Source organism: Suricata suricatta, chromosome 13 (assembly GCF_006229205.1).
Source record: "Suricata suricatta isolate VVHF042 chromosome 13, meerkat_22Aug2017_6uvM2_HiC, whole genome shotgun sequence".
Taxonomy (NCBI): Eukaryota; Metazoa; Chordata; class Mammalia; order Carnivora; family Herpestidae; genus Suricata; species Suricata suricatta.
This window is the reverse complement of record NC_043712.1, coordinates 54,397,234-54,413,859: the sequence shown is the minus strand read 5'-3', so window position 1 is coordinate 54,413,859 and position 16,626 is coordinate 54,397,234. Positions and strand designations below refer to the sequence as shown.

Genomic DNA, 16,626 nt, shown 5'->3' with positions numbered 1-16,626 from the left:
ATTGCTTTAAAACTTTTTTTTTACTGTTAATTTATTTTTGAGAGAGAGAGAAAGAGAGAGAGAAAATGGGGGATGGACAGAAAGAGAGGGAGGCACAGAATCCAAAGCAAGCTCCAGGCTCTGAGCTGTCAGCACAGAGCTGGACACGAGGCTCAAACTAACCAACTGTGAGATCATGACCTGAGCCGAAGTCAGATGCTTAACTGACTGAGCCACTCTGGTGCCCCTAATTGCTTTAAAATTAACTTAGAAAGAATTTCACTAGGCAGAAATAAAATTATTTTTAACTGTTCTATACCAATATTTGCAATATTGTGTAAAGATCTGAAAACTCAAATAAGAAATTAATGGCAAGTCTTGTCAGAGACACTTTTCCTGAGACCTCAACTTCAAATATCCTGCCCTAAAACAGAAATGCTATGTTTCACTGAAACTCTGCTTAGTGACACAAAAACACAAGCCTAACATTCTTTCCCTTTGCTTTCACTGAATTTAAGCTTCTCCATGAGGTAAAAGCACATGACTGGTCCAACAGACGACTTTGAGTTGCCTTCATGTCTTTGGAATTCTAGCCATTAATCTAAGCTTAGTACAAGTAAGCAGATAATTTAATAACATGTAAACCAATTGGACAATGACTATATTCAGTGTTATTTGCCACAAATGATCACTAAAGATATTAATATTCAGTAATAACTCTTTTGAGAAATTTAAGATGCTCCTGAAACATTTTTTTCTCCTCGATGTAACCCTAATACCTGGTCCTTATCATTTGGATTTCTGATAACTTCTTTTATAAATGACATTGGTAAGACTTGAAAGGAAAAAATAAGAAGTAGGCATAAGTTCCTTTTTCCCTGAGATGTGATTTTCACATCAGTTTTGAACATATCACACACCCACTAATGGTGATTCTAGGTAAGTCTTGACTATGCTGCCAATGTCTATATTTCTGAACAGCCCAATTCTTAAAAAAAAATTATAAAACTTAATTTCCACTAAAGAAATCTTAGCAATAATTTCTATTGTGTATTGCACATGTGTTTTAACATTCGTTTCTGACCTCTGCTGTGAATAACTTTGCCAGATTATGGCATTTTAACTAGTCCACAATGTTCAGTAAAAGAGTACATTTTTCTTTTTACACATTGCACCAGCCTCTCACATTAGAACACGTGAGAAAGCTAAGGAACAATGTCAGTGTATGTGCTATAATACACTACTTCTGATCTACTTCCAGGTTTTTGTAATTAATAGACACTGCCATTTCAGCTTTCCCCCTTTCTTCAGTGCTTAAAAGTCTTGCTCCACAAAACTACTTGTACTACTTGGTAGTAATGAAGACACTGCATAAAATGCATCCCAGTCTACTAAGTTAGTTATGAACATGGTATTAATTTCAGTACTTTTTATCTACTTTAAGATTTCTACCTTTTATTCATTTACTTATTACACTATTATTAGTTGACTGTCTGCAATGCATTCTGTTAGCTATTTTTATTTGAGTTTTTTCCCCCAACAATATATCTTTATTATGTATGACTTACAGATGAAGGACTGAGACTCAGAGAAATGAAGGCACTTGTTTACTGAGGCGAAGCTGGTATTTTATGATTTAAAATACAGTACTTTTTTCATTCCCAGTTTTCATTTTTTAGAATGTGAGCAGTACTTGCAAAGCACAAACATCTAGTTTTGAAACCAAACTGAGATGAGTTCAAACCCTGAAACTGAAAATTACATGATTTTTAGAGAATTTTTAATCTCCATTAGCTTCTGTGTCTTCATCTGCAAAACAAATATAAAAGTAATATTTTAATAACATTTTTAAATAAGGATATATAGTGTATGTATAACACTTAGGAAATTATAGATGTTCATTAATAGAAACTAATAAAAATATTGGAGGTGGGTTGTATCTACTCCTTTTCGTGGGAATACTGATGAATCTTTAGGCTAGGAGTAAGTAAGTCAGATGTCTAGCCTGACATCACTAAAAATAAAAAAGAGGCAAGTGATGCCTGTGTGGCTTAGTCAATGGTGCCTCTGCCTCCTGGTTTTGGCTCAGGTCATGATCCCAGATTGAGATCCACATCTGGCTCCAATTCTTTCTCTCTCCTTCTAAATTAAAAAAAAAAATTATAAATGGGTACACGGTTCTCTAAAGATTTCTCAGGTCAGTATTGAAAAAGAAAGACAAAACCTTGCCTTGTGATTAGTGAGAGAAACAATACGTGAAAAATCAATACATAACAAAGCTTACAGGCAGTGTGTAGTACTCAAAGACAAAGTCTTAAAAAGGAAGTAATAAATGATGGGGTTCAGAACTGACAGGTGGGATCATCAGCCAAGGCCTCTTTGAAGAAGTAACATTGGAATAGAGACCTGAACAAAGTGATATAGAAAGTTGTATAAAGACCTGGGGACATGGCCAATGGGGTAATAACTTTGCCATTGAACAAAGGAGTAACAGGGAAGATGGTAGCAGGTTGTAAGAGATAGGAGGGTCCCAATCATTTAGGCTTCTGGGGGCATTTGGATTTTATTCTATTGAAGGGTTTTGTCGAGAGCAGTGGTGACCCTGTATCAGCAATAAAATTCTTTCAGGCTGCTAAACGGAGAGTAAAATGTGTGTGGAGAGTAACTTCTTGTCTGGTTAAGCATAGAAGGTGAAGAGATAAATTAGGTTATTGTCACAGGGCAGATAAGAGCTAATGAAGGCTTCAAGTTAGACTCTTAGTCCAATTGATGAATGCAGTTGCCTTGAAACAAAGAAGAAAAAACAACTTCAGTGTGTTGGTTTTTTTCCTGACCAATGGGATGAATAGTGCTTCCATTTACTGAGATGGGAAAGACAGAGGAACACATTTTATAAATGTCTGATGAATCTCTTAGGTGTCTAAATGAGCTTAGGGAGTAGGCAGTTAGACATATAAGTCAGAACCTCTGGGGAGACAGTGTTCTTAGAGCTACTGACTGAGATTTCACCAGCCCATAGATGAATTCCACATGATAGAATGAGATTACCTATAGTAGTGATCTCCAGGGTGGAATTCTCACAATCCTAGGGGGGTCCAGAAAGAAAATATCAGAACCTCATTTTACACTTATTCTTATATTTAATTAATATTATGTGATTTGATACAGATTAATTAATTATAATTAATATTATGTGATTTTGCCCCCACATTGTGCCTATCAGTCAATGACTTATCATACTGCTCTCAGGGTATCCTGAAATAACTGTTAAAATTATATAACAAAGAAGTGTAATGGACAAAGCTTCATTTTTTTCTTTCAGTGTAATATACCACACTGTGGTATACTTACATCTGCACACATGAATATATATGTGAATATATATGACTAGCTTACCTTGTTTTTTAAATAGTTTTTAAGATACATATTTTATTTTGTAAAAACTTTAGATATAGAGGAAAGTTACACAGATGTTAACATCCAAGACTATTTAGTACCTTTGTCAAAACTAAGAAACCATTAAGGTTATGTTACTAATTAATACCTTTATTCAAGAGACAAAAATAATAATCCACTTTGATCCAGTAAGAAGTCAGACTAAACAGCAAAACAATATAAAAGACTATCTAAATATTATTTTATATGCATTATTTTTCACAATTAAATTTGCCCTGAGTAGATCTGAAATCTTGAGATTTGATTAGTGATTACTGAAGCCATTAACACCAAAACAACATTTTAAAATTTAAAATTAGTGCCATTGGCATAAGGAAAGAAGAAGCCATTCAGCAGTCATCTTCAAAACAACAGAAGTAGTAATGAGCCTGTGATGTTTGGCCACAAAGATGGATAATACCCCAGTGGAGGCAAGGCTAGAGCACCCGACCCTCAACACCAGTGGGCGCCATGAAAGCCAATGCCATGTGACTTGGTATAATTGTATCTGATGAATTTTCTACTTCAGTTATTCCCTGTAGAAATTATAAGAACGGCAACATCTGTTTTCAAGACCAACACAATTCAAAGCTACCATCAGATTCAAGTACTAGTCTACCTCTTGTAACACTAGGGAAATGTAAGTAATCTCATTTCATCTTCTAAAGACATAAGTCAAAGGAAAAAAAACCCTAAATCTCTACAATGCAAACAAAAGCTCTCTAGTCTCTCTGTCTTGTAGTCCAAAAGAGTGCCTCTGACCTTTTCTTAAAACTTTAAGCATCACAAGGAAATCAGTGGGAAAGGAATCATGTGCTAACAAAGTACTTAAAGGGCAGAAAAACTCACTGAAGTGAAAGGGGATTAGTAAAGGGTGGGGAAGAGGACCAACCCCTCCCAGTTTGGGTGAGCAGATTTGGGATTAGTTATCAAACAGAAACTCACATGCAATTAACAGCTCTGACATCAGGGGACAAGCAAATATAAAACACTCAGCTCTGAGAGGGGTTCATCAGAGAACCCACTCAGGAGCTTAAGGTACTGGAGGGAAGCTCTATGGGGAGCAGGTGGACTCCTGCCAAAACTCCATTAGGATGGGAGACTTGAAGTCACGGAAATTAACTTGCAGGGAATCTGCTTCCAATTCATCTTTCAGCTTCATGGCTAAATGTAATTAATGGTTGTGATCTGCTAATGAATGCTTCTGATAAGAGATAACTATGATAAGTATTTTTTTTAATAAATAGAAATTTAAAATAAAGAAAACTAAATGCTAGGGCCAGGGATTTAATTATGTAGGTATTATACATGTCACGTTTTTCAAGGTAAATTACTGTTTTTACTATTCGCTAGAAATGTCATTTCACAGATATGAAAAGCATTTTGCGGCTGTTGGGAAGGACTCATGCCTGTTTGTAACAGCACGAAAAGAAAACTTGCATAACTCCATCTTCCTTTCTCCTTTTCAGCCTGATTTTTATGTGCTTCAGTCTCTACACAAAGGGCTGCAAACCAGAGATCTGTTCTTCACTCCTGCTTCAAGCAGAATGAAAGCTGATAAATTCCTCTCTCTGGGATACATCTTCTTGCACCTGCTCTTTTTTCAACAGACCTGGACTCAATTCCCAAGACAGTGTGCCACAGTTGAGGCTCTGAGAAATGGTGTGTGTTGTCCAGACCTGTCCCCACTGTCTGGGCCTGGGACTGACCCCTGTGGCTCCTCATCAGGGCGAGGCAGTTGTGAGGCAGTGACTTCTGACTCACGACCGCACAGCCACCATTACCCCCACGATGGCAGAGATGATCGGGAGGCTTGGCCCAGGAGGTTCTTCAATAGGACGTGCCACTGCAATGGCAATTTCTCAGGGCACAACTGTGGGACTTGCCGTCCTGGATGGAAAGGAGCTGCCTGTGACGAGAGAGTTCTCATAGGTAAGTGTGGATATGACTGTATACACAGTTCTTCATGAGACTCAATGCACTTAATAGGAACCTAAATCATTTGAGCTGGAAGCATACTTGAAAATCGTACAACTCAGTCTTCACTTTTCACAGTTGAGGGAACTGAGGCTTAGAGAGGCCCATAAGTGTATTTAGTTTAGAGTCGAGGTTAAGGCTCAGATTCTTTGACTGATAAGACTCTCCTTCCAAAACATTTATTGAGCAACTGCTCCATGCAAGGAACTGTAGTAGGTGTTTATGACTAAACTTCAGTAACTTCTCAAGGTAGTTATATTAATTGTCATAAGTGAGGTTCAGAAAGGTCAAATCTTTATAGCTGGTGCTTGAAAAACCTGGAATTCACCAGTGACATCAGTCTAGCTCTGAGTCATGATCTACTTACACTACCCTTGCTAGCCCACAAAGAAATTTCCCATTGTGATGATCAAGTTCAGCCATTCCAGATGATGAGCCTGGCCTGCACTCTATTAAATAGCAATAAATAATACAGCTTTAAATAGTAAATCCAGCAATACTTCATCGTTTTTATGGGCCAAACATTGGACCAAGGATCTAACAAATGTTTACTGAGTCTTTTTTTATGAGCCATACTCTGATATAATTGCTTTTTATGTGTGTATTCTTTAATCTTTACAATTATATAAAGCAGGTATTGTTTTTATATGCACCTTACAGATGAGAAAGTGAGACTTAGAAAAATGTGTACAGAGTCACAGAATAATTCTCTGGTATTAACCACTATGCCATGTTTTTACAAGGCTTATGATTTTTAAAAGATAGAAAATTCCAGAAAAAATATACCAGTGATAAGCAGAAATAAATACAAGATCACAGAATCATAGAGTCCGCAGTCTTAATAAAGAACACTAATGGAAATCGTGGAGTAAGTTGGTGGGGTGAGGCAGGAGGGGAGAGTGGGGAGAGAGCAGGTCTAAAGAAAGGATTTTGGTGAGGGGAATTTTTAAAAGTATAAACTTATTTAAGCATATATGCAAATTATCATTAGTGGGTAAATGGGACATGGTGTTACAAGTATGTGCACATGGCACATGTTTTCATGTTTGGATTTTGTATCCTTGAAGTCAGGAGAAATATTCTGGACTTAAGTACAGAAGAAAAGAATCAATTTGTCCAGGCCCTGGATCTGGCAAAACACACCCTGCACCCTCAGTTTGTCATCGCCACCAGGAGATCAGAAGAAATACTGGGGCCAGATGGAAACACACCACAATTTGAGAACATTTCCATTTATAACTACTTCGTTTGGACACACTATTATTCGGTCAAAAAGACTTTCCTTGGGCCAGGACAGGAGAGCTTTGGCGAAGTGGATTTCTCTCATGAGGGACCAGCTTTTCTCACATGGCACAGGTATCACCTCCTGCAGTTGGAGAAAGACATGCAGGTATGTGTCACACATTGCACTTTTCAGGTCCCCACCAGACAAGGCGGCTCATGTGGAAGTCATTTTAATCGACCCTGTTCTGCTTGATCTAAACATGTGATGGCAAAGCAATTTCATGTTATTAATCTGCCTCTAATATTCTAAGTTTATCCCTTTACTAATTGCTTACTCATTAATTAGTCTCTATCTTTTGTGAAGGGAAAAGAAAGTAATAACAATGATGAGGGAGCCAGTTGAAACATCTGTAGGTGTGATATAAAGTGTTGGAAATATTCTGCAGCATAATTGAAAAAACGATCTTCATATCGCTCACAACAAAAGAATCTCAATTGATAGGTCTTCGTTCTCAAATGTAAACTGATACTCCTCCTCCTGGTTTGGATAAAACAAGTGTGCCTACAGTTCTCAGTCTATCAAGTCCCAAATACGTACCTCATTATGCCAGCAAATGATTCAGTTTATGGCACAAAGTATCAATTATGAGAAAAAAAAATCCTTTGTATTGTCATATGGTCATTGAACTCCATTTTGTTTCCATGCCCCTACCACAGACACCTCTAAAAATATCACATCATTCAGGTGTCATTTTTACTTAAAAGACATTAACTTTTTTGGCATAAAGTAAACCTAAACCCAACCATCAGTATTTCATGCTTATCTTTTAAGCAGAGAATCTCAAACTACCTTGAAGTATCTGTTAACATAGGTACTTTTTTACTGTTTATTTTACCAATTGCTTTTTCTGAGAAAAGCATTGTAATTTTAAACTTTAAAATTAATTTTAAAATGAAAATTTAGGGGTGCCTGGATGGCTCAATTGGTTAAATGTCCGACTCTTGATTTGGGCTCAGGTCATGATCGCAGTGTTCATGGGTTCAAACCCCACATCGGGCTCTGTGCCGAAGTGGGGCTTGAATCCATTAAACATATTAACTATTTTATGTTTAAACAATTAAAGCTAAAAATGAAATTTTAAATTATTAGATCTCAACCAGGAAATCCACAAAATGAACTTGTTTTCTAGGTAAATGTATTCCTTTTCTCAAATTAAAATCTAAAAGTTAATCTAAAAACATCTGAGGGCAGAAAAGGTGTTTAGATTCATTTATTGATTTGCAGTATGCTTGTGTCCAGCACTATCACAAGAAAATAAATGGTTAGGAGATAGAGAATTAATGCACTAAAATACAGAATAAAACATTGGTGTAAAAGTAGTCCATCCATATGCAGTTTGAGCGTGATTAAATTAATTCTTTGGATACTGAACTTCATATTTTATAGCTCTGATTACCAGTAAGACATTTAGTAGATTATGAATAGATAAATCTGTCATTTGTAATCAAACCCAGATCTCCATGTGTCCCAATCATTTTCCCATGGGCACTCCAAAATGAAAGGGCAGGTGGAAAGTATCTAAAAGGTTCGATTTTGCTTGTGTAAACTTCAACCTCTATGCCTTACATTTTTAAAGCCCAACAGCACACGGATCCAACAAATTACAGTCTAAATGTAATGCACAGTTGAAATGCCACATGAATATTCTCCCACCTCCCAAATGTCAATTCTGAACCACAAACTGACTCGTAATGCTCTCTTGGAAGCTGTCACTAATTTTTGTGAACCAGAACAATGGCTTCTAAACAAGGACCCTAAACCCCTGGAGATCAGTAACTGAGGACGCCTTGGAAAGATGTTGGTTCTCTAAAATACCCTGGGCACTTAGAAATGCTTCCTAGAAAGGGTTTAAAGTGAAAAAGCAGAAACGTACTAAATGCTTGGAAGGTGATATAAAATGATGGCAATCTCTACACTTAAATCCCATTCCCTAAATATTACTCCCCAAAGGTCTAAAGGAATAAGAACAAATATAGTTAATATATGTTTTAAGAAACTCAATAAAATAAGTCCCTGATCTTGAGTCTATTACTTTTTATTTTAAGATTTTGTTTGTTTTGTTTTGTTTTGAAAGAGAGAGAGAGAGAGAGAGAGAGAGACATATCCACATTGTCGGCACAGAGCTAAAGTGGGGCTTGATCCTAAGAACCATGAGATCATGGCCTGAGCCAAGATCAAGAGCCAGACACTTGTGGGGCACCTGGGTGGCTCAGTCAGTTGGGCCGGCATCCAACTTTGGCTCAGGTTATGATCTCACAGTTTGTGGGTTCGAGCTCAGCCTCTGGCTCTGTGCTGGCAGCTCAGAGCCTGGAGCCTGCTTCCGATTCTGTCTGTCACTCTCTCTCTCTGCCTCTCCCCTGCTCATGATGTGTCTCTCTCTGTCTCACAAAAATAAATAAATGTTAAAAAAAAAAAAAAAAGAGTCAGACACTTAAACAACTGAGCCACCCAGGCGTCCCCTGAGTCCAGTACTTTTAAAATTGTTGAAACCAGCTCTGAAAGGAAACTACACCCCTGGTCTAAAGAACTATATGCACAAAGAAATACTCCGTTTTGTTTCACATTTACCATTGGTATTAGTTTCAAGAAGAAACTCAAGTCTTAGCAGTTTGGATCCTGAAGCAGGGGTCTTCAAGTGAAACACCTTAAGTGTCCAGGCATATAAGGTGCTGTGAGAGAGCTTGTCTGTGTAGCATGTGAAAAGTCAAATCATAGAGCTGGTGTTTAGAAAACCTGGAATTCACAACCACGGTCTGTCTAGCTCTAATCGTGGGCCTTGCTAACTCACAACAAAGTTTTAAAAACCGGAATCTAAATGCCTGAAGTCATTCGGGTTAAATTAAAAACAAAACAAACAAACAACAACAACAAGAAAAACAGAAACAATACAAAAAGCACTGCTCTACATAATGATGTAAAGCCTGGATCTGGCTCCAGACCAAGACTCTATGATTGTTGAATTAGAGATGTGAAAACAGAAGGAGGTAAAATGTCAAGGAGTGAAAGCTATTATTGATATTTTTTTGGTATCACCAATAGAACTGCAATTACCTGACTAAAAAAAAAAAAAAAGAAAAGAAAGAAAGAAAGGGAAGACTTCTTTCCCCAAAAGAATCATTTGTGGAAACTTCTGTATAATGCGTTGAGTTTCATTCTCTCTAATGCCTCAATGACTCCTCATAGAGTTTTAGAAGCTTTGTTAAATAAGATATTTAATTCCTCTGGCTCCTCAGACACCATTGATACACTAACTGGCTCTAATTACCCAAAGAGAGTTAATAGAAACAGACAGCCAGAGAGAAAACCAAGCAAAGAGAGAGAATTTTAAACAAAAGCAGAGAATGCTAACAGAGTTTCTTTGATCTAGGAAATGTTGCAGGATCCTTCATTTTCCCTTCCTTACTGGAATTTTGCAACTGGAAAAAACATCTGTGACATCTGCACCGATGACCTGATGGGATCGAGAAGCAACTTTGACTCCACTCTTATAAGCCTGAACTCTGTCTTTTCTCAATGGCGAGTGGTCTGTGAATCTTTGGAAGATTATGATACCCTGGGAACACTCTGTAATAGTAAGTTCCAAATCCATCCAGGATTCGGAATTCCCTATTAGCTAAAGAGATTAAATGTGCTGCCTGAAAGCCCTCATTCTAGTAAGGATTTCAGAATAAAACCTACTTTTATTATAGAGAATCAATGTACAGACATTCATTAGACACCTAGGCCACTCAAGGCAATCTATAAGTTTCCAAGGGGAACAGAAAGTGTATATACATTTTTACCCTGCTTTTCTTGAACAATCTGACCAGTGCATTGCTCACTCTCTTATTTTGGAAATGTATGGTTATATAAGATTAATCTACTTAGCACACACAGAACTCCTGAGTGATCATGTGTCTTGGGTTGGAATTTCATAGAAAATTGTTTCCTCAGGAAATCTGAAAATGTAGAAAGAGTTGGAAGTGACCTGAGAGTAAAATTCTAGTCAGAGGGTCAAAAGCAAAAGGTGATATGGAGAATATCTTTAAGTAAAGGGAGATACTGTACGCCAGACATCTGCCGGCTGACTACTTTGCACCTCTGAGAAAGCGAACACAAAAAGGGAAGCTATCCAGCTGTCCCAGCAGCCTTTCTCCAGTGATTTACGTGATGCTTCTGCCTTAGGTCAAGTTTCTGTTATACGTGGATCTGTCCCTGAGTGAGTGGTTTTCTTTCTCGAATCACATTATTACCTCTCTCTGTGGTACCAACGCAAGGTCTTAATTACTAGAGTCTCCCTACCCCATCTTACGTTTCTTCTTCAAGCATGTTTGGTTATTTTAAACTTGTTCTTCAATGTAAAAACTGGAATTATGGAAATTTATTTAATTAACATCTTCAAAATATATTTCCATATATTCTTTTAAGCTTAAAATATTAAATTATTTTGGCAACTTAGAAAAAAGGATACCCTTAAAAAAGAATGTTCTAAATAGAACAAAAAAAAAATCAGTTGATTTTTTTTAGCATTACAAGATTTTTTTAGCTGTATATAGGAAAAAGAAAAGTGATAGTATATGAATTTTTTCTGTAGATGTTTAAAAATTAGAATAAATATTTTAATTTATTTGGCATGCTGATGAGTGAACCCACCTTGAAATGAAGCTGAGAATCAATACATCTTTAGATACCAAAACCTTAATATCTTTCTGAGCAGTCTACTGTATTTTGTCCTGGGAATTTTTTCCAGACATTTTCTAATCATACTGATAACTAGATACTAAAACACAGCATCGTATAAGTGAGAAAATAAAATTATAGCAGAGGAGAGAATATTCTATTTTCATCACTGTTGTTTTTGTTAGTAGGTCTCATAACCAAGACACATAGTGTCATGAAAAATTGAAGATTGTGTATGTTAGGGAAGCAAATTGGAGGAATACTTCTTTTCCTGTTTCATGATATAAATACCAAGAATCTGGGGTGCCTGGGTGGCTCAGTTGGTTAAGCATCTGGCTTCGGCTCAGATCATGATCTCATGGTTCATAGGTTCAAGCCCCGCATTGGGCTTTGTGCTAACAGCTAGCTTAGGGCCTGGAGCCTGCTTCGGATTCTGTATCTCTCTCTCTCTCTGACCCTCCCCTGTTTGCACTGTCTCTCTCTCTCAAAAATAAATTTAAAAAAAAAGTAAAAAACTTTTTAGAAACCAAGAATTTTATTTATTAGACCAGTGAAAGATGAATGGAAACTGTTTATTGAACACATACTATGTATCAGATATGGTGCCAAATGCTTTCATAGATCTTATTTAATTCTTCTAGAGATTCTTTCTTTTCTCTACAGTTCTTCTTGGATGAAATTATCCATCTTTGTGGTTTCATTGATCATCTTTTACCAGACAGCCATGCATGTATATTTTTAGAACAAATCTTCCTTATGTATCCTAATTCCGTGTTTTCATGTGTTTGTTGCATAATGCCTCTCCAATGTTCTGTTAATGCGCCAAACTTGGTACATTGCAAGAATGAGTTATTGACATCTAAGACTCTTCCAGCCACTAAAATATCATCTTTGATGCATCATATGAAAAATGTCTTTCCTTCTACTCAGTATTTCTTAAGTCTATTTTCTCCTTCACACACTCAGAACTTTTCATTCATTCCTGCAATGAAACTCCACAGAACTCCAATCCATATGATGTTAAAACAGATGCATTGGCAGAGGCTGTCCATGTGCAAACAAATCTAAAAAGCCCTGAGTTAAATTAAACTGGTTTAAACTATTTTCTTTACTGTCAGAAATCTCCACTGTGAAACTCCATGAGGGCAAATTAGGATGCAATGTTTTCGAAACCCATGTAATCTATCGTTTTTTTTTTCTTGGAATGTATTGATAGCTCCTCAACCATAATCCTTAAAACATAAGCTTGGGTTGACAGGTTCGCCAGTGGTGTCTGAAAGTTTTAATACTGATGCGTACATTAAAAAATGTACATCTACTTTCCAATCTCAAGAGTGGCATTCTGTTTTATTTTTATATTATATAAAGTTGCTGTGCTAATTCATCATTATGTTAATTATAAACATTACAGCATAGTAAGCTTTATAAACAGGGTAAAATGAATACAAATTGAGATTGTACTCTCCCACCCTGGATTATTCTGCATATCCTATTAGGACACACACATGCTTCTCTGCAGACCACTGGAACAGACAATGCAAAATATTCCTAACCAATCTCCTCCCCTTTCACCTACATAAGACTTCTCTTCATTTCCTATTGAATTACACATAGTTTTTTCATATTGCTCTTTATTTCTCCACAATATGAATCTGGTTTAGTTTTTCATTGTGGCCACTGTCCTGTACCCTGTAATCCAGGCAAGCTATTCCCCAAGAAGACCCTCTTTACAGCACAAACAATCTTTCCATATATACACCAGTTGACTACTTAGCATCTTCTATTTGCCAGGCCCTGTACCAGGGATAAAGGATGTACTGGTGAGCAAGAACAGATAGATTTCTTGTTCTGAAGGAGCTTCTCTCATAGATAGGAGAAAGCTTATCATCGCTTGTTATTACCTCTGTGGAAAATGTTTGACTTGTAACATTTCCCCTATTTCCCCTGAAAATTATCCTCAGAGCTTCAGGTCTCTTTGCAAATCTCTTTTCTTTTCTTTTTCTTCTTTTAACATTTATTTATTTTTGAGAGACAGAGAGAGACAGAGCACAAGTAGTGGAGGGGCAGAGAGAGAGGGAGGCACAGAATCTGAAGCAGGCTCCAGGCTCTGAGCTGTCAACAGAGGGTCCAACAACAGGGCTCAAACCCAAGAACCCTGAGATCATGACCTGAGCTGAAATCAAGAGTTGAACACTTAGGCGCCCCTGCAAATCTTTTTTCTTCTTTAATGATGCCTTTCTGAAACCACACAACCGGAAAGGATTGATATTCTTTATCCATCTCTGTCTTTCTGTCTATCCCTGTCTCCCTTCCACTCTCCCTCTTTCTCGCTCTCTCCTCCCGCCCATTTTCTTTCTCTCCTTCCCTCCCTCAAGGCATCTCTCCTATTATCCCTAGTATCACAGCTCTTTGCTTCCCTGTTTGTCTTAGTGCCTTTTAGCAAGTTTAATTATTTCTCATATTAATTGCTGAAAAATATGGATTGATTGAAATATAGACCACCTCCCAAAGAAATTTTAGATTGTTTTTCTTTATTTCTCTGAAGGCTTGAAACAAACAGCATTTGAATATAAAATTTCACACATATGTGAAACATAGATTTAGTGCATGATTTAGGCTATAAGATTATTTTGGCCAAATTAATTTTCCATGGGCTTTTCATGTTAATATATTCTCATTAAAGAAGAACACATTGATTAAAGAAATACCAGGGCCTCTATCTGTTATTGTGATCATTTTTTTTCTTCCAACGATTTTATGTATCACACATCTAACTCGGCTCACAGAAGTGAATGTGATAACTTAAATCTTCCCACTGTAATGTCCTTAAGTCTGCCTTTTTAAGATTTTCTCTTCTGTCAAAGAGAACTTATCTTTCAGTGTTCATGCTATTCATAAAGATGGGAGAGCAAAGATAAGATATGTAAATATTTTACAAATGTTCGTATACCCCATCATTTTTCCCAGGCACTGAGGGGGGGCCAATCAGGAGAAATCCAGCCGGAAATGTGGCAAGGCCAATGGTACAACGTCTTCCTGAGCCACAGGATGTCGCCCAGTGCTTGGAAGTTGGTTTATTTGATACCCCTCCTTTCTATTCCAATTCTACAAACAGTTTCCGAAATACAGTGGAAGGTAAGTAAAAGAAGTCAGTGCTTTAATTTGATGTAGTTTTCACAGTAAACTGAACTGTTCCCATTCAGATCTCTTTGAAAAGTCTTTGGAAGCCCTATCTAACCTTTGAATTTACATGAATGTTGCTTCCTGTTATGTTGTAGTCACAATTCTCAGCTCAAAAAAGAACTTTTTAAAGAAAAGTATCAGGTCTTTTTAATTATAATAGTAGAAGCCCTGGGAAATTAGTCTTCAGTCTCTTAAATACCTGAAAAGTATTAACGCAAATCTGCTAGGTGGCAGATCAATGTGTATAATTCTATCAAATTCTGGTAGAGGCAAATAATATTCCAGACTTTGAGAACTTATTAATTTTTTCTTAAAAAATAACAATAAAATTTTTGAATGATTAGTTGCAGTCCAATAAGGCCTCGTTGGGACAAATATGTCATTTAGGTTTGTATTATCCTATGAACATTTTTAAAGGTCTATAAAAATGCAAACTACCATTTAATGATATTTAATTTGGTTCTCCTTATTTCATTCAAAGTATTTTAAAGGTGAGGCAACTAAAGATCAAAAAAGTAAAATGAATTTCCCAAGATAGTTTGTAACAGAACATGACTTCAAATCCAAATTTTCTAAGTCCATTGTCTTTATACAATACATTTTAACATCTCTAAATCATTACTGATACATATTTTAAGCTTTGAAATGACAGAATCACATTTAATGCATTATAAACTTCTTATTGTCACAATGTAGCGTTAAGCATGTTAGGCTCCTCCCCCTGAGGAAAAAAGGGAATAGATCTCTGTGTCCCCATGATCTGAGATACCTAACATGGAAATCTAATCATTATTTCCTTTCTCTCCCCTTTCATCATCAAAACTGGATGCCATTCTGTTTTATATTAATGTTAATATTAATAACTAAATATGAATGCACTGATTTGGAGACTATTCAATAATTAATCACTATATTTTGGCTAAAATACATATAAACTAAGGTCATAAGCACTATATCATTTTTTATTTACCTTTTTAAATTCAAGTTAGTTAATGTATAGTGTAGTATTGGTTTCAGTAGAACCCAGTGACTCATCACTTCCACATAACAGCCAATGCTCACCCCAACAAGTGCCCTCCTTAATGCCCATCACCCATTTATCCCAGCCCTACACCCACCTCCCCTCCAGCAACCATCATTTTGTTCTCTGAGTTTAAGAGTCTCTTATGGTTTGCCTCCCTCTCTGTTTATATCTTGTTTTTCCTTACCTTCCCATATGTTATTCTGTTGTGTTTCTTAAATTCCACATATGAGTGAAGTCATATGATATTTGTCCTTCTCTGAATTATTTTATTTGGCATAATACACTCTAGCTCCAGCCACATTTTTGCAAATGGCATGATTTTATTCTTTTTGATTACTGTGTAATATTTCACTGTATATATTTTGTATATATATATAAAATATATATACAACACCTTCTTTATCTATTCATTAGTCAATGGACATTTGGGCTCTTTCCCTAATTTGGCTATTGGCCATAAGCACCAATTTCTAAAAGAATATGTAGATTGCATCTTATTGATGCCCAATCAAAAGGCAAATTTTACTGATTTCCTGACAGAAGGTCTGAAAGGACCAGTGCCTCCCAATAGGCCGTGTACATTGCAATCTTTAAGTAGTTTGCAAATAAAAATATAATAATGTAATAAGTGTATGCAAAATGCCTAAATAAATGAGTGAGTGTAATTGTACAGACAGGTTAATGTATTTTATCATCTTTTTTTTTAAAGTCCCCACACACCTTGTGGAGCCCAATGCAGGGCTTAAACTCACGATCCTGAGATCAAGACCTGAGCTGAGGTCAAGAGTCAGATGCTTAGCTGACTGAGTCACCCAAGCGCCCCTGGGTTAATGTATTTTAAATTCTAATTTTATTTTATAATAAGTAACCTTTTCCTGCTCTTCCACCTCTGATTCTTTTTTTTTCATAATTTTACTTTTCATATGGTCTCTCTTTATTTTTATTAATATTGCATATGTCTTTCATTATGTTACTTTGTCTATTAATAATCTTATTTTTATTGTGAGCTGTATTGTAGACAACATATATTTGAGTCAGGCTTTTTATACACTGTTTTTTGGGGGGGTTTTTTTGTGTTTTTTTT

At 36.4% G+C, this 16,626-nt stretch overlaps 1 protein-coding gene across 3 annotated transcripts in view; it reads left to right on the top strand.

Annotated features, from left to right (window-relative positions):
• Positions 1 to 4,930: 4,930 nt before the first annotated feature.
• TYRP1 (tyrosinase related protein 1) overlaps positions 4,931 to 16,626 on the top strand; it is a 21,250-nt gene continuing 9,554 nt past the window's right edge. For 2 of the 3 annotated variants that reach the window (XM_029920367.1, XM_029920366.1), the window contains exons 1-4: positions 4,962 to 5,346; positions 6,459 to 6,781; positions 10,044 to 10,248; positions 14,303 to 14,470. In XM_029920367.1, the coding sequence (XP_029776227.1) occupies positions 4,962 to 5,346; positions 6,459 to 6,781; positions 10,044 to 10,248; positions 14,303 to 14,470 (1,081 nt within the window). Of the gene's footprint in view, positions 5,347 to 6,458; positions 6,782 to 10,043; positions 10,249 to 14,302; positions 14,471 to 16,626 lie in introns of all 3 variants that reach the window. The other variant, XM_029920368.1, reaches the window with a different exon arrangement.